The sequence below is a fragment of the Anser cygnoides genome, unplaced genomic scaffold (genome assembly GCF_040182565.1).
Source record: "Anser cygnoides isolate HZ-2024a breed goose unplaced genomic scaffold, Taihu_goose_T2T_genome scaffold_43_1, whole genome shotgun sequence".
Taxonomy (NCBI): domain Eukaryota; kingdom Metazoa; phylum Chordata; class Aves; order Anseriformes; family Anatidae; genus Anser; species Anser cygnoides.
In genome coordinates, this window is record NW_027103067.1 from 1,231,777 (window position 1) to 1,253,474 (window position 21,698).

General features: G+C 62.0%; 2 protein-coding genes across 2 annotated transcripts in view; both read right to left on the reverse strand.

Annotated features, from left to right (window-relative positions):
- LOC136789273 (glycogen phosphorylase, muscle form-like) overlaps positions 1–1,458 on the reverse strand; it is a 28,290-nt gene extending 26,832 nt beyond the window's left edge. Inside the window, 1 exon segment of the mRNA XM_066989309.1 lies at positions 1,170–1,458. Within this exon segment, the coding sequence (XP_066845410.1) occupies positions 1,170–1,416 (247 nt within the window). The 5' untranslated portion in view covers positions 1,417–1,458.
- A 1,646-nt stretch (positions 1,459–3,104) lies between these two features.
- Positions 3,105–21,161, reverse strand: LOC136789223 (splicing factor 1-like). Its single transcript, XM_066989201.1, is given in 20 exon segments — positions 3,105–3,259; positions 3,262–3,300; positions 3,303–3,467; positions 4,552–4,635; positions 4,638–4,675; positions 4,677–4,713; positions 5,773–5,827; positions 5,954–6,209; positions 7,560–7,731; positions 8,608–8,714; positions 9,729–9,844; positions 9,915–10,097; positions 11,614–11,676; positions 11,678–11,705; positions 11,794–11,822; positions 11,824–11,947; positions 17,182–17,257; positions 19,248–19,285; positions 19,287–19,371; positions 20,672–21,161. Coding segments are annotated over 20 exon segments (2,307 nt in total). The 3' UTR covers positions 3,105–3,137.
- Positions 21,162–21,698: the final 537 nt, after the last annotated feature.

The window sequence follows — 21,698 nt, forward strand, 5'->3', positions numbered from 1 at the left end:
CCCCCTTTAACCCCCCATTTACCCCCCAGACCCCCTTTAACCCCCCAGGCCCCCTTTAACCCCCCCATTTACTCCCCCAGACCCCCTTTAACCCCCCAGGCCCCCTTTAACCCCCCCATTTACCCCCTAGACCTCCTTTAACCCCCCGACCCCCTTTTGACCCCCCATCCCGCACCTTGGGGTCCTTCTCCTAGCAGTACTGCTGGGTGCGCAGCCCCCAGACCCCCTTTAACCCCCCAAACCCCCCTTTAACACCCCCGTGCCCCCACTTGGGGTCTTTCTCCTAGTAGTACTGTCACATACACAGCCCCCAGCCCCCCTTTAACCCCCCCAGCCCCCCTTTAGCCCCCCCCCAGCCCCTCTGTGACCCCCCAGCCGCCCCGGCGCCCACCTTAGGGTCCTTCTCGTAGCACTACTGCTGCATGCGCAGCCCCCAGACCCCTTTTAGCCCCCCCAGACCCCCTTTAGCCCCCCAGCCCCCCTGTCCCGCACCTTGGGGTCCTTCTCATAGTAGTACTGCTGCGTGTGCAGCCCCAGACCCCCTTTAACCCCCCCCAGCCCCCCGTCCCACACCTTGGGGTCCTTTTTGTAGCACTACTGCTGCATGCGCAGCCCCAGACCCCTTTTAGCCCCCCTTTAACCCCCTTTAGCCCCCCCAAACCCCCTTTAGCCCCCCCAGCCCCCTTTTAACCCACCCCCAAACCCCTTTAGCCCCCCAGCCCCCCTTTAACCCCCCCAGCCCCCCTTTAGCCCCCCAGCCCCCCCGGCGCCCACCTTGGGGTCCTTCTCATAGCAGTAGTGCTGCATACACAGCCCCCAGACCCGCTTTAGCCCCCCCAGACCCTCTTTAACCCCCCCAGCCCCCTTTATCCCCCCTCAAACCCCTCTGTGACCCCCCAGCCCCCCCGTCCCGCACCTTGGGCTCATAGTAGTACTGCTGCATACACAGCCCCCAGACCCCCTTTAACGTCCCCCAGACCCCCTTTAGCCCCCCCCCCCCATCCCGCACCTTGGGGTCCTTCTCGTAGCACTACTGCTGCATATACAGCCCCCAGACCCCCTTTAGCCCCCCCCAGAACCTCTTTAACCTCCCCCAGCCCCCCTTTAGCCCCCCCAGACCCCCCTTTAGGCCCCCCAGACCCCCTTTAGCCCCCTAGCCCCCCCGGCGCCCACCTTGGGGTCCTTCTCATAGTAGTACTGCTGCGTGCGCAGCCAGCGCCCCACCAGGTGGTCGCGCACGGCGTGGGCCAGCGCGTGGAAGTAGTCGCGGGGGGTGGCGACGTTGCGGTCCTTGACCAGGGTGAAGTGCAGGTGCCGGTTGAAGGCGCGCTTCAGCTCCGCCACGTTCTCGGCCCCCGCCAGGCCCCGCACGCTGATCTGCTTCCGCCGCTCCTGGTCCGACAGCGGCCGCGCCATGGCCACGGGGGGGTCGGGGGGTCCTTGGGGGTCCTGGGGGGTCGCTAGAGGGGCTTAGGGGGCTTGGGAGAGGGGCTTGGGGGAGGTCTTGGGGTCCTGGAGGGGGTTTGGGGGTCCTGGAGGGGCTGGAAGGGTCTTGGGGGGGGCTAGGAAGGGCCTCTAGGGGGTCCTGGGGGGGTCTTGGGGGACTGGGGGGGCCTGGGGGTCTTAAAAGGGGGCCCTGGGGGGGCTGGAGGGGTCCTAGAGGGGCCTGGGGGGTCCTGGAAGGGGGTCCCGGGGGCTGGAGAATGCAGGAGGGGGTCTTGGGGAGGTGCCTGGGGAATTACTGGGGGGGGGTCCTGAGAAATTAGGGGGGGTCTTGAGGGGCTCCTGGGGGCCCCAAGGTATTGGAGAGGGGTCCTGGGGAGTTGGGGGCGTCCCGGGGAATCCGGGGGGCCTGGAGAAGCTGGGGGGTCCCGAGGCACGGGGGGGTCGGGGGCTCCGGGGCCGGCGGGAGGCGGCGGCAGCAGCGCCCCGGCCCCTTTGAGCCCCTGCCTCGTGAATATTCATGAGGCGCCCCCCAAGGGGGGCGGGACCGGGCCCGGCGAAGCCACGCCCACGACGCCGAGCGGGGGGTCACGGCGCGAGCCCCATTCACGGCGCGGCCCCGTTCCCACGCGCGGCGCTTCTCAATGAGCGCCCCCGCCCCGTTCCCACGCCCCCCCCCCCAAGGTTCCCACGCCGCCCCCATTCACAAAAATGCCCCCGCTGTTTCCCCGCCGCCCCCCTGCCCGCTGCCCACGCGTGTCAAGGAGGGGGGGCCACGCTACCCCCCCGCCCCCCCCCCGGACTACAAGGCCCATGGTGCCGCGCTGCCCCCCCCCCCCGTGTGTCCCCCCCCCCCCCCCCAGGACACCCCAAGGTCGTGGCATTTCGGGGCCGCAGCGCTGAGTGACAGCCACAGGGGGCGGGGGGGGGCGCGGGGGGCCCGCCGCTACGTCACGGGGGGGGGGGGGGGGCAGGACCCCCCTCGGCCCCAGGTCGGGTTTCGTCCGTCCCCCCCCGCGAAATCCGATGCCCGGGGGGGGGGGGGCAGGGAAAGGGCACGGCCGGGGGGCCCAGCAACAGGGGCAGAAATACCCCGGGGGGGCCCGAAATACACTGGGGGGGGGGGAAAATGCACGGGGGTGTCCCAGAAATACCCCGGGGGGGTCCCAGAAATACCCGGGGGGTCCCAGCGGGGGGGTCCCCAGGCGCGGGGGGGGGGGTCCCGAAAGCCGCGGGGGTCACAAAGCAGAGGCGGGGGGGCCCCGTTTCGGCCGTTTATTCATACACAAAAAGAAGCGCGCGGGGACGGGGGGGCAACGGGGGGGGGGGCGTCTATGGGGCGGGGGGGACGGGGTGGGGGACCCTGGACCACGAGGTGGGGGGGAAGGGCCGCGGGGGGGGGGCGGGGGGAGGGACCCGTGTGGATTGCGCTGCCCCCCCTCCCCCCACCCCCCAGATAACGGGGGGGGCCCCTGCTCGCTCCCCCCCCCCCCCCAGGGAAGGATTTTTTTGGGGGGGGGGGGCAGCTCCCTCACTGGTCCCGAGGGGGGGGGGGGCAGATCCCTGGTGGGGGGGGGGAGGGGGGCCGGGCGTGTGTGTGTGTGAGGGGGGGGGCGCTCCCCCCACCCCCCCACCCCCCCCCCCCCGCGCCCCCCCCGCGCTACGTGGCCGTGGTGGCGTCCCCCCCGGCGGCGTCAGTTCTGGGGGGGGGGCGGGGGGCGCGGGGGGCATGCCGAAGGGGGCAGGGCCGGCACCCCCATGCCCATCATGGTGACGAAGTTAGAAGGGTCCATGGGGGGCGGGGGCGGCGGGGGGCGTACATCATGCCCCCGGAGCCAGGCGGCGGCGGGGGGGGGCGGGGGGCCCCGGGGGGCAGGGGGGCTGCACCCCGGGGGGCAAAGGCACCATGGAGGGGCTGCCTTGCAGCGGGGGGCCCCCGAAGAAGCCGCCCCCCCCCCCGCCGGCGCCTGCTGCTGCCAGGGCGGGGAGGGAGCCGGTGCCAGCGCTCGTGGTGGTCGGCGTATCTGGGGGGGGGCGCGGGGGGTCAGAGGGGCACCCCGGGGGTTGTGCCCCCCACACACAGCCCCCCCCCGGAAGGGTGGGGAGAGGGGGGAAAAGGGGGGAGGGGGGAAAGGGGGGAAAAGGGAAAGGGGGGGAAAGGGGGAAAAGGGGGGGCAAAGGGGGAAGGGAAAAAAAGGGGGAAAAGGGAAAAATGAAACGGGAAAGGGGAAAAGGGAGGAAAAGGGAAAATAAGAGGAAAAATAAAAAGTGGGAAAAAACAGGGAAAAAGGGGAAAAATCGAGTCCAAAAAAATGAAATCAGTGAAAGGGAGAAAAGGAGAAAGGGGGGGGAAGGGAAAATTAAGGGAAAGGAAGGGAAGAGAAAGGAGAAAGAAAAAAGGAGAAGTCGGAAAAGGGGGAAAAAAGGGTAAAAAGGGCAAAAAGGGGAAAGGGGAGAAAAAGGAAAAGAAAAGGAAAAAGGGGGAAAAAAAGGGAAAAGGGGAAAAAACGAAGTCCAAAAAAATGAAATCAGTAAAAGGGAGAAATGAGAAAAGGGGAAAGGGGGGGGGGGGGAAGGGGAAAATTAAGGGGAAAGGAAGAGAAAGGGGAAAAAAATGAGGGGAAAAAGGGGGAAAAGGGGAAAAAAGGGGGAAAAAGGGAAAGGGAAAAAGGAGAAAAAGGGAAAAGAGGAAAAAGGGGAAAAAAGGAAAAAAAGGAAGGGAAAAGGGGGGGGAACCAACCCCAAGAAGCCCCAAATCCCCAATTAATGGAAAGGAGCCCCCACCCCCCTTATTGCCCCCCCCCTTGCCCCACGACCCCCTTTTGCCCCCCCAAGCCCCCCAAACCCCTTAATGCCCCTCCTGCCCCCCTATATTGCCCCCCGAGTCCCCGGCCCCCCTTTATTGCCCCCCCATCCCCTTATTGCCCCCCCCGAGCCCCCCCCCCCCCCCACCCATTTTGCCCCCCCCAAAGCTCCCCCACCCCCTTATTGCCCCCTTGGAGCCCCCCCACCCCCTTACTGCCCCCCCACGGTCCCCCCTAAGCCCCCCCCCCCCCCCCCCAATTTATCGCGCCCCCCCCCAATTTATCGCCCCCCCCCCCCACTCACTTTGCTGCCAGGGCAGGGGGGTGCTGGAGGCCAGGCTGCTGCTGGGGGGCGGCGGCGGCTGCTGCTGCTGCTGCCAGGGGGGAGCGGCCCGGAGGGGGGGGGCGGCTGCCCACCGGGCGGGGGGCGGCGGCGGCATCATACCCAGCGGCGGCGGCATCATACCTGGGGGGGGGGGGCAGGCGGTGGGCGGGGGGGCTCGGGGGGCACTTGGGGGGGGGCCTGGGGTATTTTGGGGGGCTTGGGGGGCTCTGGGGGGATTTGGGACATGGGGGGGCTCTGGGGGGCACTTGGGGGGGCTCAGGGGTATTTGGGGGGCTTGGGGGGATTTTCAGGGGATTTGGGGGGGATCTCGGGGGGCTCTGGGGTATTTGGGACATGGGGGGGCACTTGGGGGGGGCTCTGGGGTATTTGGGGGGGGGGCTTGGGGGGGCTCGGGTATTTGGGGGGGGGCTTGGGGGGCTCTAGGGTATTTGGGGGGGGGGGCTTGGGGGGATTTTCAGGGGATTTGGGGGGGGCTTTGGAACATGGGGGGGCACTTGGGAGGGCTCTGGGACACGGGGGGGCACTTGGGGGGGGCTCTGGGGTATTTGGGCGGGCTCTGGGGGGATTTTCAGGGGATTTGGGGGGCTCTGGGGGGATTTGGGGGGCACTTGGGGGGGCTCTGGGGGGATTTGGGACACAGGGGGGCACTTGGGGGCCTCTGGGGTATTTTGGGGGCTCTGGGGTATTTGGGGGGGGGTCTTGGGGGGATTTGGGACATGGGGGGGCACTTGGGGGGGCTCTGGGGTATTTTGGGGGGGCTCTGGGGGGGATTTTCAGAGGATTTGGGGGGCTTTGGGAGGGATTTGCGACACGGGGGGGCACTGGGGGGGCATTTGGGGGGGGCTGTGAATACTGGGGAGAGTTTGGGGGGTCTGGGCGGGCTCTGGGGGGTACTGGGGGTGGGGAGGGTTTTGGGGTTCGTTTTGGTGACTTTGGGGCACCTGGGGTGTTATTTTTTGGGGGGGGGCAGGGGGTGTTTTGGGGCTCCTGGGAGCGGGTTTTTTTTTTGGGGGGGGGGGGGGGTTCAAGGTATTTTAGGGGATTTGGGGTGCCCCTGGGGCTATTTTGGGTCACCTGGGGGTGGGTTTTTTTTTTTTTTTGAGGGGGGGTCAGGGGGTGCTGGGGGGGTCAGGGGGTGCTGGGGGGGTCAGGGGGTGTTTTTTGGGGGGGGGGGCTCACCTTTTCCTTGGTGCAGGCGATAGACCCCAGAGCCCACAGGCGAATTTCCCAGGTACTGATCTTGAGGCAATGAGAGACCGTCGCCTTAGCGAGGGGGGGCCGCCCCCCCACCCCCAAAACCCCCCTTTTTCACCCCAAAACCCTCCCCCCCCCCCCCCCCAGCGACCCGGATTGTACTTACCCATGTGGTGGGGGCCGGGGTGCCCCCCGGCGGGTGGGGGCCCTGCCCCATGGGGGTGGTGGTGGGGCTGCATCCAGGGGGGGGGGCCCGTTGGGGTTGTGCTGCAGGGGGTGCCCCCCCCCGTGGCCCCCCCCCCCCCCCATGGCGGCCATGGGGTGGGGGAAGCCGTGGGGGCCCCCCCGGCCCCCCCGTGCAGGCCGTGGTAGGGGGCGGCTCTCGGATGGGGTCGAGTTCATCCAGGGCGGGCGGCTCTGCTGTTAATTAACGGGGTAATTAGCGGGGGGGGGGTAATGGTGAAAAGGGGTCCGGGGGGGGGGGGCTGGGGGGGTGATTACTCAAGGGGGGCTGGCTGGCGGGCTGGGAGCCCCCCTGCTGGAGAGGGGGCTGCTGGTGTGGGCAGCGTTAATTAGCAGGCTTAATTAATTAAAAAGCGAGTCTGGGGGGTTAATTAATTAAAAGGGGGGGTCCGGGGGGCCTTTTACTCATGGGGGGGCTGGCTGGCGGGCTGCATGCCTCCTCCCCCAGCTGGAGAGGGAGCTGCTGGTGTGGGTGATGTTAATTAGCAGGGTTAATTAATTAAACAGGGGGGTCTGGGGGGTTAATTAATTAAAGGGGGGTCTGGGGGGGGTCTTTTACTTATGGGGGGGGGGGGGGGGCTGGCTGGCAGGGTGAATGCTTCCCTCCGCAGCCGGAGAGGGAGCTGCTGGTGTGGGTGATGTTAATTAGGGGGGTTAATCAATTAAAAAGCAAGTCGGGGGAGGGGTGGTTTAATTAATTAAAAGGGGGGGTCCGGGGGGGTCTTTTACTCATGGGGGGGGGGGGCTGGCTGGCAGGGTGAATGCTTCCCTTCCCAGCCGGAGAGGGAGCTGCTGGTGTGGGTGATGTTAATTAGGGGGGGGTTAATTAATTAAAGAGGGGGCTCCGGGGGGGTCTTTTACTCACGGGGGGCTGGCTGGCGGGCTGGGAGCCCCCCCCGGCTGGAGAGGGGGCTGCTGGTGTGGGCAGCATTAATTAGGGGGTTAATTAATTAAAGGCAGGGTGCCGCCCCCAGCTGGAGACGGGGCTGCTGGTGTGGGCGGCGTTAATTAGCAGGCTTAATTAATTAAAAAGCGAGTCTGGGGGGTTAATTAATTAAAAGGGGGGTCCGTGGGGGTCTTTTACTCATGGGGGGCTGGCTGGCAGGGTGAATGCTTCCCTCCCCTAGCTGGAGAGGGAGCTGCTGGTGTGGGCAGCGTTAATTAGGAGGGGTTAATTAATTAAAAAGTCAGTTTGGGGGGCGGTTAATTAATTAAAAGGGGGGTCCGGGGGGTCTTTTCCTCATGGGGGAGGGCTGGCTGGCAGGGTGAATGCTTCCCTCCCCTAGCCGGAGAGGGAGCTGCTGGTGTGGGTGATGTTAATTAGCAGGGTTAATTAATTAAACAGGGGGTCTGGGGGTTAATTAATTAAAAGGGGGTCGGGGGGGTCTTTTACTTAGGGGGGGGGGGGGGGGGCTGGCTGGCAGGGTGAATGCTTCCCTCCCCAGCTGCAGAGGGGCTGCTGGTGTGGGTGATGTTAATTAGGGGGTTAATTAATTAAAGAGGGGGCTCCGGGGGGGTCTTTTACTCACGGGGGGGGGGCTGGCTGGCGGGCTGGGAGCCCCCCCCCGGCTGGAGAGGGGGCTGCTGGTGTGGGCGGCGTTGGCGCTGCCGGAGACGGGCGCCTCGCCCAGCTCGGCCATGAGGGACAGGTACTCCTTGTCCATGCGCGCCTTGTCCTGCGCCGACTGCGGGTCGCCGGGCCTGGGGGGGGCACGGGGGGGGTCAGTGGGCGGGGGGGGCACGGGGGGGCGAGGGGAGGGGTGGGGGGTACGGGGGAAGGGGGGCAAGGGGGGAAGGGTGGGAAGGGGGGTGGGGATGGGGAAGGGGTGGTGAAGCGGTGGTGAGGGGGGAAAGGGGGGAAAGGGGGAAAAAAGGGGGGGAGGGGGCACAGAATGGGCCCCCCCAGTTTGGAGGGGTCCCGGGGGGGGGGGGTTTGGGGGTCCCGGGGGGGGGTCCCAGGGAGGGTCCCAGGAGGGGGTTGGAGTCCTGGGGGGGTCCCAGGGGGTTTTGAGGTCCCACGGGGGGGGTGTTGGGGTCCTGGGGGGTCCCAGGGGGTTTTGGGGTCCTGCTGGGGCTGGGGTCCCAGGGGGTCCCCGGGGGGTCCCATGGGGGGTGCTGGGGTCCTGGGGGTCCCAGGGGGTTTGGGGTCCCAGGGGGGTTATGGGGTCCCGGTGGGTGGGGCTCCCAGGGGGTTCGTCCCAGGGGTCCCAGGAGGTTTTGGGGTCCCATGGGAGGGTTGAAGTCCCGGGGGGTCCCAGGAGGGTTTGGGGTCCCGGAGAGGGGGTTGGGGTCCTGGGGGGGGGTCCCAGGAGGGTTTGGGGTCCCATGGGGGGGTGCTGGGGTCCTGGGGGGTCCCAGGGGTTTTGGGGTCCCAGGGAGGGGGTGTTGGGGTCCCGGGGGGGTCCCAGGGGGTTCTGGGGTCCCGGGGGGGGTTCCAGGGGGTTCTGGGGTCCCAGGGTGGGGGGGTTGGGGTCCCGGGGGGGGTCCCAAGGGGGTTTTGGGGTCCCAGGGAGGGGGGTTGGAGTCCCGGGGGGCTCCCAGGGGGTTTTGGGGTCCCGGGGGTCCCGGGGGCCCCACCTGGCGAACTTGCAGTCGGAGGCGATGTGGCCGGCCCCCCGCACTTGGTGCAGACGGTGGTGTTGGTGATGCTGCGCGTCTCCGTGCTCTGCCACGGCCGCAGGATCCTGCGGGGCAATTAGCGCCTTCATTAGCGGGGTAATTAGCGGGGGGCAACTGGGGGGGAGGTAAATTTTGGGGGGGGAGGGAGGTGGATTGGGGGTGTCGGGGGGTAGCGAAGCTCATTGGGGCGGACTGGGGAGCAGGGGGAATAATTAGGGTGGGGGTTAATTGGGGTCAGGGGGGTTAATTAGGGATTAGGGGGTTTTGTGAGGACGAGGGGGGCTCGTTAGGGTCTGGGGGGGTAATTAGGGTCTGGGGGGGGTTGTGAGCAGGTGAGGGGTTCGTTAGGGGGTGAGGGGGCTCATTAGGGTCGGGGGGGGGGGGGTGTTCATTAGGGTTTGGAGGAATTAGTTAAGATCTGGGGGCGTTAATTAGTGTCCAGGGGGATCAATTAGGGTCTGGGGGGTTAATGAGAGTCAGGGGGAGGGGTTAATTAGGATCGGGGGTTTTGTGGGGAGGTTTGTTAGGGGTTAAGGGGGCTTGGTAGGGTCTGGGGGAGTTAATTAGGATCTGGGGGCTCATTAGGATCTGGGGGGGTTATATTAGGGATCGGGGGGATTGTGAGGAGGTGGGGGAGCTCATTAGGGTCTGGGGGCGCTCATTAGGGTCTGGGGGGCTCCTTAGGGTCCAGGGGCATTAATTAGGGTCAGGGGGATTGATTAGTGTCTAGGGGGCTTGTTAGGGTCCAGAGGAGCTCATGAGGGTCTGGGGGCATTAATTAGGGTCCAGGGGAGCTCCTTAGGGTCCAGGGGGCTCCTTAGGGTCCAGGGGGGCTCCTTAGGGTCCAGGGGGATTGATTAGGGTCTGGGGGGGCTCATTAGGGTCCGAGGGGCGTTAATTAGGGTCCGGGGGCTTCAGGGGGTGGCTTAATTAGGGTCTGGGGGGATTGATTAGGGTCTGGGGGGGCTCCTTAGGGTCCAGAGGGGCTCATTAGGGTCTGGGGGCACTCCTTAGGGTCCGGGGGCATTAATTAGGGTCCAGGGTGGCTCGTTAGGGTCCGGGGGCGTTAGGCCCCCCACCGGTTGTCATCCTCGCGCAGCGTGCCGTTGAGCCGCGCCAGCTCCCGCAGCTGCATCTTGCGCAGGTCGTTCTGGTCCTCGGGCGTCTCGATGCCTTGCTTCAGGATGTTCCTGATCTGCAGGGGGGATTCGGGGTCAGCCCCCACCCCCAAAACCCCCCAAAACCCCCCCCCGAGCCCCCCGGACCTGCTCCACGGCCTTCTTGACGTTGTCCATGGTGTTGGCGGTGACCAGGGCGTGCAGGGGCTCGTCCTCGCCCGGCAGCATCTGCCCGTCCTTGCGGCCCACCTTGCCCTCCTTCACCGAGCCCTTGCCGCGGATCATGATCTTGGCGTTGCACTCCTTCTCGATGTTCTTCAGCGTGTTGCCCCCTGCGGGGGGGGGGGGGGGGCGCGAAAAAATGGGGGTAAACGGGCCCGAAACGGGCCAGAAATGGGAACGAAACCCGCCCGCAACGGGCACCCCGAGGCCCGCGGGCTGCTCCCGAGGGAAGCCCCCCGAAGAGGCTCCAAGCCCCCGGAGCGCCCACAAAACCTCGGCGAGTCCCTAAAGGTCCCCTAAAGCCCCCCCAAACCCCCCCCAGACCTCCCCCAAAGACCCCCCCCAAAGACCCCCCCAAAGACCCCCCCAAAGACCCCAATAACCCCCAGGCCCCCTAAACACCCCCAATTCCCCCCAAAGACCCCAATTCCCCCCAAATCCCCACCACCACCCCAAAAGACCCCAAACCTCCCAACACCCCAACCCCTCCCAGACCCCAACCCCCCCCAAGACCCCCCAAGACCCCAAACCCTCCCCAAACCCCCTCCAACCCCCCCAGACCCCCTCCAAGACCCCCCCCAGACCCCAATTCCCCCCAAAGCCCACCCAAACCCCTTCCAGGCCCCCCCAGTCCCCCCCAAAACCTCCCAGTCCCCCCCAAAACCCCTCAGTCCCCCCAAGACCCCTCACGACCCTTATTTCCCCCCCCAGACCCCCCCAACCCTCCCCACACCCCCCGCGCCCCCCAAAACCCCTCTCAGATCCCCTCCAAGACCCCTCATGACCCTTATTTCCCCCCCCAGACCCCCCAACACCCCCCAGACCCCCCTCAAGACCCCTCACGACCCTTATTTCCCCCCAGACCCCAAACCCCCCCAGACACACCCCAACCCCCGAAACCCCCAGACCCCCCCAAAGCCCCCTCAGACCCCCTCAAGACCCTTATTTCCCCCAGACCCCAAACTCCCCCCAGACCCCCCCAGACCCCCCCAAACCCTCTCAGTCCCCCCCCAAGACCCCTCACTACCCTTATTTCCCCCCCAGACCCCAAAACCCCTTTCAGATCCCCCCCCCAAGACCCCCCTCATGACCCTTATTTCCCCCCCAGACCCCAAACCCGTCCCCCCAGACCCCCCCCCAGTCCCCCCTAAAACCCCTCTCAGTCCCCCCCCCCGAGACCCCTCACGACCTCTTATGTCCCCCCCAGACCCCAAAACCCCCCCCCCCAGACACACCCCAACCCCCCCCCAAACCCCCCCAGACCCCCCCAAAGCCCCCCCTCAGACCCCCCCTCAAGACCCTTATTTTCCCCCCAGACCCCAAACTCCCCCCAGACCCCCCAGACCCCCCAAAACCCCCTCTCAGTCCCCCCCGAGACCCCTCATGACCCTTATTTCCCCCCAGACCCCAAACCCGTCCCAGACCCCCCAGTCCCCCCCCCAAAACCCCTCTCAGTCCCCCCAAGACCCCTCACGACCCTTATTTCCCCCAGACCCCCAAAACCCTTTCAGATCCCCCCAAGACCCTCACGACCCTTATTTCCCCCCAGACCCCCCAAAACCCCTCACGACCATTATTCCCACCCCCCAGACCCCAAACTCCCCCAGACCCCCCAGACCCCCCACCTGGGCCCGATGAGCAGCCCCACGAAGTTGATCTCGGGGTACTCGTCCTGCGGGATCATCACCCTTGTCGCTCACGCGGGTGGCGGGGGGCCTGAGGGGGTGAAAATAAAACAAAGGATAAGATGTGTGGGGGGTCCCCAACCCCTCGGGCCGTCGGGGGCCCCCCCCGGAAGCCTCACTTGTAGTCGGCGGGGGGCTTGAAGTCGGGGGTTGAGGGCGACCATCTCGGTGATGAGGTTGTGGCGCTCCTCCTCCAGCTTCTTGCGCGTGCGGAACTCGCGCGTGTTCAGCCGCTTCCCCTCGCTGTTGTAGATGGGCTCGGGCGACGGCGACCTGAGGGGGGGCACGGGGACACGCCGGGGGGGTCACTCGACGCCCCCCTCCCCACCTGGAGCCTCCTCACGTCCCCCCGCCCCCAAACCCTTCCGTTATCGGGGCGCTAATTGCAGCCGCGGCGGCTCCGGGCTCTTTCCGTGCCCCCCCCCCCCCCCGCCTTTAAATCCTCTCCTGGAGGGGGGGGTTGGGGGTTGGGGGGGGGGCGCGGCGCGGCCGGGGGTCGCTACGAGGGAAAGAGTCAGGTTTTGGGAACGAAAATCGGTTATCGGTGAGGCCCCCAAAACCAACCCCCCCAAGGTCAGGCGGCCGAGAGCGCCCCCAAAAGGCCCCCGCGCGGCGCCGAGCCCGGAGGGAACAAAAACGGTTATTTCCCAGCCCAAAAGGGAACAAAAACGGTTATTTCTGAGCCCAAAAGGGAACAAAAACGGTTAAAGAGAGCCCCGAGGGAACAAAAACGGTTATTTCCCAGCCCAAAAGGGAACAAAAATGGTTATTTCCCAGCCCAGAGCGAACAAAAACGGTTATTTCCCAGCCCAAAAGGGAACCACGGCGGAGCCTCTTCCCACCCCGGCATCCGCCGGGGCGGGGCCGGCCGCTGAAAAACGCGGGGGGGAAAAAGGAGGAAGGAAGGAAAGGAGGAAGGAAAAAGGAGGAAGGAAAAAGGAGGAAGGAAAAAGGAGGAAGGAAAAAGGAGGAAGGAAAAAGGAGGAAGGAAAAAGGAGGAAGGAAAAAGGAGGAAGGAAAAAGGAGGAAGGAAAAAGGAGGAAGGAAAAAGGAGGAAGGAAAAAGGAGGAAGGAAAAAGGAGGAAGGAAAAAGGAGGAAGGAGAAAAGGAGGAAGGAAAAAGGAGGAAGGAAAAAGGAGGAAGGAAAAAGGAGGAAGGAAAAAGGAGGAAGGAAAAAGGAGGAAGGAAAAAGGAGGAAGGAAAAAGGAGGAAGGAAAAAGGAGGAAGGAAAAAGGAGGAAGGAAAAAGGAGGAAGGAAAAAGGAGGAAGGAAAAAGGAGGAAGGAAAAAGGAGGAAGGAAAAAGGAGGAAGGAAAAAGGAGGAAGGAAAAAGGAGGAAGGAAAAAGGAGGGAAAGGAAGGATGAGGAAGGAAGGAGGAGGAAGAAAGAGAGGAAGGAGGAAAGAGGAAGAAGAAAAAGGAGGAAGAGGAGCAGGAGGAAGAAGGCAGGAAGAAGGAGAGCAAGGAGGAGAAAGAGGATGAGGAAGAAGGGAGAAGAGAAAGAGAAGGATGAGGAGGAAGGAGGAAGAAGAGGAGGAGGAAGAATGAAGGAGAAAGAGGAGGAAGGAAGAAAGGAGGAAGAAGAGAAAGGAAGAAAGGGAGGAAGAGAAGGGGAAGGAAGAAGAGCAACAGGAGGAAAAAGGCAGGAGGAAAAGGAACAAGGAAAAGGACAAGAAATGAAGGACGGAGGAAGAAGAGGAACAGGAGGAAGAAAGGCGAAAAAGAGAGAAAAAGAAGAGGGGAAAAAGGGAGGAAGAGGATGAGGAAGAAGGGAAAAGAAAAGGAATAGAAAAAAGGAAATAGGGAGGAAGGGGAGGATGAGGAAGAAGGGAGGAGGAAGGCAGGAGAAAGGAAGCGGAAAGAGGAGGGAGGGAAAAGGAAGGGGGGGAGGAAGAGAAGGAGGAAGGAGTAAAGGAAGAAAGCAGGAGGAGAAAGAAAGGAGAGAGGAAGAGAAGGATGAGGAAAAAGGGAGGAAGAAGGCAGGAAGAGGAGGAAGGAGGGGGAAAGAGCAGGAGGAAGAACAAGAGGAGGAAAAAGAAAGAAGAAGATGAGGAAAAGGATAAGGAAGGAGGAAAAGGAAGAGGAACAAGGGAGGAAGGACACAGGAAGAGAAGGATGAGGAAGAAGGCAGAGAGAGGAGGAAGAAGGGGGGAAAAGGAGGGAAAAGGGAGAAGGAAGATGAGGAAGAGGATGAGGAAGAGGCGATGAAGAAGGGAGAAAAAGGAAGAGGAGAAAGGGAGGAAGGAGGGAGAAAGAACAGGGAGAAGAAAAAGGAAAAGGAAGAAACAGAAGGAAGAAACGGAGGAAGAGGAAGAAGGGAGGAGAAAGGAAGAGGAGGAAGAAAGGGGAAAGAGGAGGAAAAAGGAAGGAGAAAACGGGAGGAAGGGGGGAAGAGGATGAGGAAGACAGGAGAAGAAAAAGGGAAGGAGGAAGGAGGAAGAGCAGGATGAGGAGGGAGGAAGAAGAGGAACAGGAGGAAGAAGGCAGGGAGGAGGAAGGAGGAGGAAGGAAAAAGGAAAAAAGGGAGGAAATAGGGAGGAAGAGGAGAATGGGGAGGAAGAAGAGGAGGAAGAAGGCAGGGAAAACAGGAGAAAGAGGAGGAAAGGGAAGGAAAAAGGAGGAGGAAGGAGAGGAGGAAGAGGAGGAGGAGGAGGAAGGCAGAAGGAAGACAGGGGGGAGGAGGAGGAAGAAGGGAGGAAGGTGAGGAGCAAGAAGAAGGCAGGAGGAAGAGGAGGGGAGGAAGGTGAGGAGGAGGAGGGCTGGTGGCCCTGGCTGCAAGGAGGGAAGGAGCAGGAGCGGTTATCACCCCCCGCCCCCCATCTTCTGCCGCGGCACCAGGACCTCAGCGCTCCCACCAACCCCCCCCCCCAATTAGCGCCGAGGTCGTTAGCGCCCGGCCCTGTGGCGCGGCGAGGAGCAAGGCAGGTTAGCGGCTCCTGCGGCCCCCCGCGCCCACCCCCCCCGACATCCCCCCCCCCCGGCAGCGGGGGGGCTGAAACCGGCCCGTTTTGGGCAACTTTGGGCACCTCGGCCCCATTTGGGGGTTGGAGAGAAAGGGGGGGGGGGGGAGACAGGGGGATAAAGGGTTAACGGGGACAAAAGGGGTCAAGGGGAGCAGAAAACACAGAGAAGGAGAAAATGGGGCAAAAAAAGGGTAAATGGGACAAAACAACAAAAATAAATCTGGAAGAATAAAACGTAATGAAGATGCATGGAAAAAGTAAATAAATAGGAAGGAAAGTAAATAAATAGGAAAAAAACGTAAGTAAAAACAAAAAATAAGGACTTAGGATAAATAAAAAGGATAAATAAAATAACGGATAATAAAGAATAACTCAAAACAACAAAAAAAAGGTAACTAAAACAAAGTAAATGGAGGAAAAAGGGCAAACAGGACACAAAAATAAAGACTGAATAGAGAAAATTAGCGGTGAATAGGGAAAAAAAAAAGGGTAACCAGGACCAAAAATGAGGGGTAACGTGAGAAAATAAAGGATGAACAAGAAAATAAAGGGGAAATAAGAATAAAAAATGCTAAATAGGAGCAAAAGAAGGATAAACAAACAAAAAAGGTGAATTGGAAGGAAAAGGGCTTAAAGCAGAGGAAAAAGGCTTAAAGCGGAGCACAGAAAGGGGCAGAGAGACGAAATAAAGGGTAAAAAGGAACAAAAAGGGTAAAGAAAAAAAGGGTAAAGTAAAGAAAATAAAAGGCTAAAAAACAAGTAAAGGTAAATATGAACACAGAAAAAGCAAACGGGAAAAATAAATAGTAAATAAAAACAAAAATGGGGGTAAACATGGAAAATAAAGGGCAAATGGGGCAAATAAAGGGTAAGCAGAAACAAAAATGGGGGTAAAGACGGAAATTGGAGAGTCAACACGGAAAATAAAGGGTGGATAGGGAAATAAAGGGAAAACGGGAACAAGACAAGGGATAAAGACAGAAAATAAGGGTAAGTGGGGAAAAATAAAGGATAAACAGGAGTAAATGTGGGAAATTAAGGGTAGATACGGAAAACTAAGGGCAAACAGCAACAAAAAAGGGGTGAACGGGGAAAATAAAGAGCGAAGATGAAAAATAAAGGGTAAACACGCAAAATAAAGAGCAAGTAGGAGCAAAAAAGGAGTAAAAGTGGAAGGTAAACGGTAAATAAAGGGTAAACGTGGAAAACGAGGGGTTAATGAGGGGTAAATGGGGGAAAATGGGTAAATGAGGGATAAATGGGGGAAAAAGGGGTAAATAACCAGAAAATGTGGAATAGAAGAGGTAAATAAGGGGTTAAAAAAAGAAAATAAAAGGTAAACATGGAAAATAGATGGTTAAAAAAGAAAATAGAGCAAACAGGGAAAGTAAATGGGGTAAACTGGGAAAATAAAGTGCAAATAGAGTAAATAAAGGACTAAGTGTGGAAAATAAAGGGAATAAACGGGGAAAATAAAGGGTAAATGAGGAACAAAAAGTGCAAACAGAGTAAATAAAGGGGTAAATGTGGAAAATAAAGGGGATAAACATGGAAAATAAATGGAATAAACATGGAAAATAAAGGGTAAATGAGGAACACGCAGTGCAAATAGAGTAAATAAAGCGGTGAACGTGGAAAATAGAGGGGTAAATGTGGAAAATAAAGTGCAAATAGAGTAAATAAAGAGGTAAATGTGGGAAATAAAGGGGATAAACATGGAAAATAAAGGGTAAATGAGGAACACGCAGTGCAAATAGAGTAAATAAAGGGGTAAACGTGGAAAATAAAGCGGGTAAGTGCCGAAAATAAAGGGCAAGTGTGAAACACGCAGTGCAAACGGAGTAAATAAAGAGGTAAATGTGAAAAATAAAGGAAAAGTGAGAAACACAAAGCGCAAATAGAGCAAATAACGGGGTAAATGTGGAAAATAAAGGAAAAGTGAGAAACCCAAAGTGCAAGTAGAGTAAGTAAAGGGGTAAACGTGGAAAATAAAGTGCAAATAGAGTAAATAACAGGATAAACGTGGAAAACAAGGGGTAAGCGTGAAACACAAAGCGCAAATAGAGTAAATAAAGGGATAAACGTGGAAAGTAAAGGGGTAAGCGTGGAAAATAAAGGGGGTAAATGTAGAACACGCAGTGCAAGCAAAGTAAATAAAGAGGTAAAGGAGAAAAATAGAGGAAAAATGAGAAACACAAAGTGCAAATAGAGTAAACAAAGAGATAAACGTGGAAAATAAAGGCATAAGTGTGGAAAATAAAGGGGGCAAGCGTGGGACATGCAGTGCAAACAGTAAATAAAGAGATAAATGTGAAAAATAAAGGAAAAATGAGAAACACAAAGTGCAAATAGAGCAAATAACGGAATAAACGTAGAAAATAAAGGGTTAAGCATGGAAAATAAAGTGCAAATAAAGTAAATAACGGGGTAAAGGTGGAAAACGGGAGCCAGCAGACGGACAGAGACGGGGGAGGGGGGGGGGGGGCAGGGGGGGCCACAAGCGGAGCTCGGTGCCGGCGCGGGGCCGGGGGCGGCGCGGTCCCAACCTGTCCTCAGGGTTAGGGGGGATGCCCAGGTCTCCCGTGCGCAGTTTGCGGGTCAGGTCTTCTATCTGCAGTTGCACTGCAAGAAACCGGGTTAGGAAAGAGAGAAAAGGGGTAAAAAGGGGGAAAAACGGGGCAACGGGGGGGCCTGCGGGGCCGGGGGGCCGCAGGGCCGGGGGGTGGCACGCGCCGAGAACTAAGGGGGGCGGTAACCCCTGGGGGACCCCGAGAGGGGGGCCGGGGGCAATTCCCTGCCCTCCCGCCGCTGCCCCGGAATTGGGGAAATGTGCCCCGGAATCAGGGGAAATGTGCCCCGGAATCAGGGGAAATGTGCCCCGGAATCAGGGGAAATGTGCCCCGGAATCAGGGGAAATGTGCCCCAAAATCAGGGGAAATGCGCCCCAAAATCAGGGGAAACGCGCCCCAAAATCAGGGGAAACGCGCCCCAAAATCAGGGGAAACGCGCCCCAAAATCAGGGGAAACGCGCCCCAAAATCAGGGGAAACGCAGCCCCAAAATCAGGGGAAATGTGCCCCAAAATCAGGGGAAATGTGCCCCAAAATCAGGGGAAATGTGCCCCAAAATCAGGGGAAATGTGCCCCAAAATCAGGGGAAATGCGCCCCAAAATCAGGGGAAATGCGCCCCAAAATCAGGGGAAATGCGCCCCAAAATTCAGGGGAAATGCGCCCCAAAATCAGGCGAAACGCGCCCCAAAAATCGAGGGAATGTCCCCCAAATTTCAAGGGAAACGCGCCCCAAAATCAAGCAAATTGGCCCCCAAAATTCGAGGGAATGTCCCTCAAAAATCGGTGGGATGCGCCCCCAAAACCTGAGGGAACGTGCCCCAAAGATCAGGGAACACGCCCCCAAAATCAGGGAAATGTGCCCCAAAAATAAAGGGAATGCGCCCCAAGTTCTCGGCAGTGCCCCCCAACCCCCCCGGTGCGATTCCCGTTGTTTTTTTGGGTTAGGTTTGGGGGATTTGGGGGTTCGTTCATTTTTGCGGCGCGACCGATGCGGGCTCGCTCCGGCCCCGACGACGCCGACCCGAATTGGAGCTTTTTCCACCCAAAAAGACAAGACGTTAGGTTGCCCCCCGCGGCGGCAAACCCCCCACCACGGCCGAGCGCGCCCGGCCCCAAAAGCGCCCGTTCTGGCCCCAAAACGGAGCCAGGCTTGCCCCGGAATCGGCGGCCCCAAACGGAGCGGAATTAACCCCAAAAACAATCGTTATTATCTTGACCCCGTATGGAACCATTTTCACCCCAAAAATAACAATTATTTTTGGGAGTACTCACAATAAAGTAATTAGATTTTATAAACAATAAACATTTTTGCTGCAAATTGAACATTTTTGACCATAAATTTGAACATTTTTGCCTAAATTTGAACGTTTCCAGCTCCAAACTTGGACGTTTTCTTTCCCAAAATCCTACAACTTGCAGCCCCGAATCCAGCTGATTTTGCCTCATTAGCAGCCCCAAAGGGAGCTGTTCTGTCCCCAGATCCCCTTCTGAGTCCCAAATGGGGCCGTTTTCACCCCAAACCGGGCGCTTTCTGCCCCCAAAAGTCGCTGTTTTCACCCCAAAATCCCTTTTAGCCCCACATGGGACCTTTAACCCCCGGTCCCATACGGAGCCGTTTATCCCCTAACTCCGGTCCCATACGGAGCCGTAACGCCCCTGTAACCCCCAAACGGGGCGGTTTTCCCCCTAAATGGAGCCATTCCGCCCCAAAACCGGCCGTTTTCACCCCAAAACCACTTCCAGCCCCACGCGGGACCTTTAACCCCCCGGTCCCATACGGAGCCGTTTATCCCCTAACTCCGGCCCCGTACGGAACCTTAACCCGCCTATGACCCCCCCCCAGCCCCCAACGGGGCCGTTCTCACCCCGAACGAGACCCTTTCTACCCCAAAACCGCCTTTTTTCACCCCAAAACCTTTTTGAGTCTCGTAGATGACCTTTAACCCCCCGCTCCCCCAGGGAGCCGCCTCCCCCTCCCTCCGGCCCCGTCGGTGACCGTGCCCCCCCCAGCCCCCCGAGGACCCCCCCCGGCCCCCCCGTACCGATGTAGGCGCGCTCCTGCTCGCGGGTGAGCCCGGGGGATGACGGTGGGCATGCCGGGGATCACCGTCTTCTGCTCCAGCGAGTCCTGGTTCCAGCGGCTCCGCTTCCGCTTCTTCGGGAAGTCTGGGGGGGGGGGGACACAAGGGGGGGCACAAAGGGAGAAGGGGGGGTTAGGAAAAGGGAAGGAGGGGGGAATCAAGGGACCCCCCCCCCGCGGAACGGGCGCGGCCGGGCCCGGCTCCATTTCGGGCGGCGGAAGGCGGCGGGCTCCATCTTGGAGGCCTCGGAGGAGGGGGGGGGAATTAAACGGGGGGGGGGGGATTAAAGGGGGAGGAATTGGAGTGGGAGGGGCACGTGGGTTGTGCACGTGCACGCGGGGGGGCACCAGCCCAAGTGGGACCCCCCCCCCCTCCCCGAGTCCCGTTAATCCCCCCGAGTCCCCCCCCCCCCAGGTTAATCCCCCGTGCCCCCCCCCCCCCACTTCCTCCTCACCCCCCCCCAATCCCTGTGATCCCCCCCCGGCCCCCCCTCTACCCCGATCCCCGTTACCCCCCCAAGGCCCCCACTGCCCCCCCCCCCACGTCCCCGTTACCCCCCCAGGCCCCCGTTACCCCCAGTTGCCCCCCCAGGGCTCCAGTGACCCCCCCCCCCCCCCCCCCAACTCCTCCCCTACCCCCGGTTGCCCCCACCAATGCCCCGTTAACCCCCGCGCACCCCCCCCCCAAAAACCCCATTACCCCCCCAGCCCCCCCATAAGGCCTCCGTTACCCCCCCCAGACCCACACTACCCCCCCAGCCCCCGTTAAGCCCCCCAAAGACCCCCCAAGCCCCTCCAGGCCCGTTACCCCCCCCGGAAAGCCCCCATTACCCCTCCCTCAAGGCCCCATTAAGCCCCCAGACCCCTCCAGCCCCCCCCAGCCCCCTTTACCCCCGTTAACCCCCCCGATCCCCTCGTTACCCCCTCGAGCCCCCCGTTACCCCCCAGAACCCCGTTACCCTCCCCCAAGGCCCGGTTTCCCCCCCATCACCCCTGTTAACCGCTCCCAACCCCCCCTATTCCCCCCCCCCAAGGCCTGGTTCCCCCCCCAACCCCCATTCCCCCCCCCGAACCCCATTACCCCCCCCCCAAGGCCCAGTCCCCCCCCCAAAGCCCCCATTAACCCCCCCCAACCCCTCCCATTCCCCCCCGAACCCCGTTACCCCCCCAAGCCCCAGTTCCCCCCCCCAAAGCCCCCATTAACCCCCCCCCCCCCAACCCCTCCCATAACCCCCCCCGAACCCCGTTACCCCCCCCCCCCAAGGCCCCCATTGCCCCCCCCCCCCCCCCCCCCGGACCTACCCGACCTCCTCCCCGCCTTATGCCCGGGCCTTGCCCCGCTCTCCCCATGCCCCCCCCGGCGCCCCCCCGCCCCCCCTCCCCCACCCCCTCCCCCGCTCTCCTCCGCCTGCTGCGGGGGGGGGGGGGGCGGCGGCGGCGGCGGCCGGGGCCTGCTGCGGCCCGCCGGGGGCGGGGGGGAGCGCCGGGGGGGGAGCCCCGGCTCCGGCGGGGGCGACGGGAACCGGAACGGCCCGAACGAAGCCTGGGGGGGGGGGGGGGGGGGGCCTCCCGGCGGGGGGCGGCTCCGGCTCCGGTTCCCGGCGGCGGCGGCGGCGGCGGCGGCGGGGGAGGGGGCGGCGGCTGGGCCTGAGGCGGCTGCGGCTGAGGCGGCGGCGGCGGCGGGGGGGGCGGCGGGGGGCGGCGGCAGGGCGGCGAACGGGTACGCGGCGGCGGCCATGGCGGGGCCCGGCGGGGCGACCGGGGGGAGGAGGAGGAGGAGGAGGAGGAGGCGGTAACGGGAAGCCGGGCTTGTGGGGGGCGGCCGGGGGGGCGGGTGGAGCTTGCCGAGCGGCGTGGCGTTCGCCCCGGTCGCCATAGAGGCCGCCCCGGAGGAGGCTTCGCGAACCTTCCACGGCGCCTCACGGGGAGCCCGGCTGCGGTTGGCCGAGAGCGCTGCCACTCGCGGAAAGCCCGACGCTGGTTGGCTGAGCGCGCCGTCGCTCAAGCGCGCCGCGGCGCCGGTTGGGCGGGGGGCGGGGCGGAGGGCGGGGCCGCGCCGCCAGGCGGGGAGAGCGGGGAGTGGACGCGCCGCGGTGTCGCTCAGAGAAGGGGGAGGGAGGTGATTGGGCGGTGAAACGGAGGGCGGGACGTCGAGGGAGAGGCGCCCGGCGATTGGCCGCGCCCCGCCCCGCGCCCTGCGCGGCAGACCCCGTGGCGGGCGGCGGTGACGTCACGCGGCGCTCGGCCGCCATTGGCTGCGGCGCGGCGGTGGCGAGGCGCCAAAGGGCGGGCCGCGGGGCACGACGGGAAATACGGCCCCCCCTTACTCCCCCCTCCCCGCCAAGGAAGGGGGCGGGGCCGAAACAGCGAGCGCTCATTGGCTGCGGCGCGGGGGCGGGGCCGGCGCCCACGT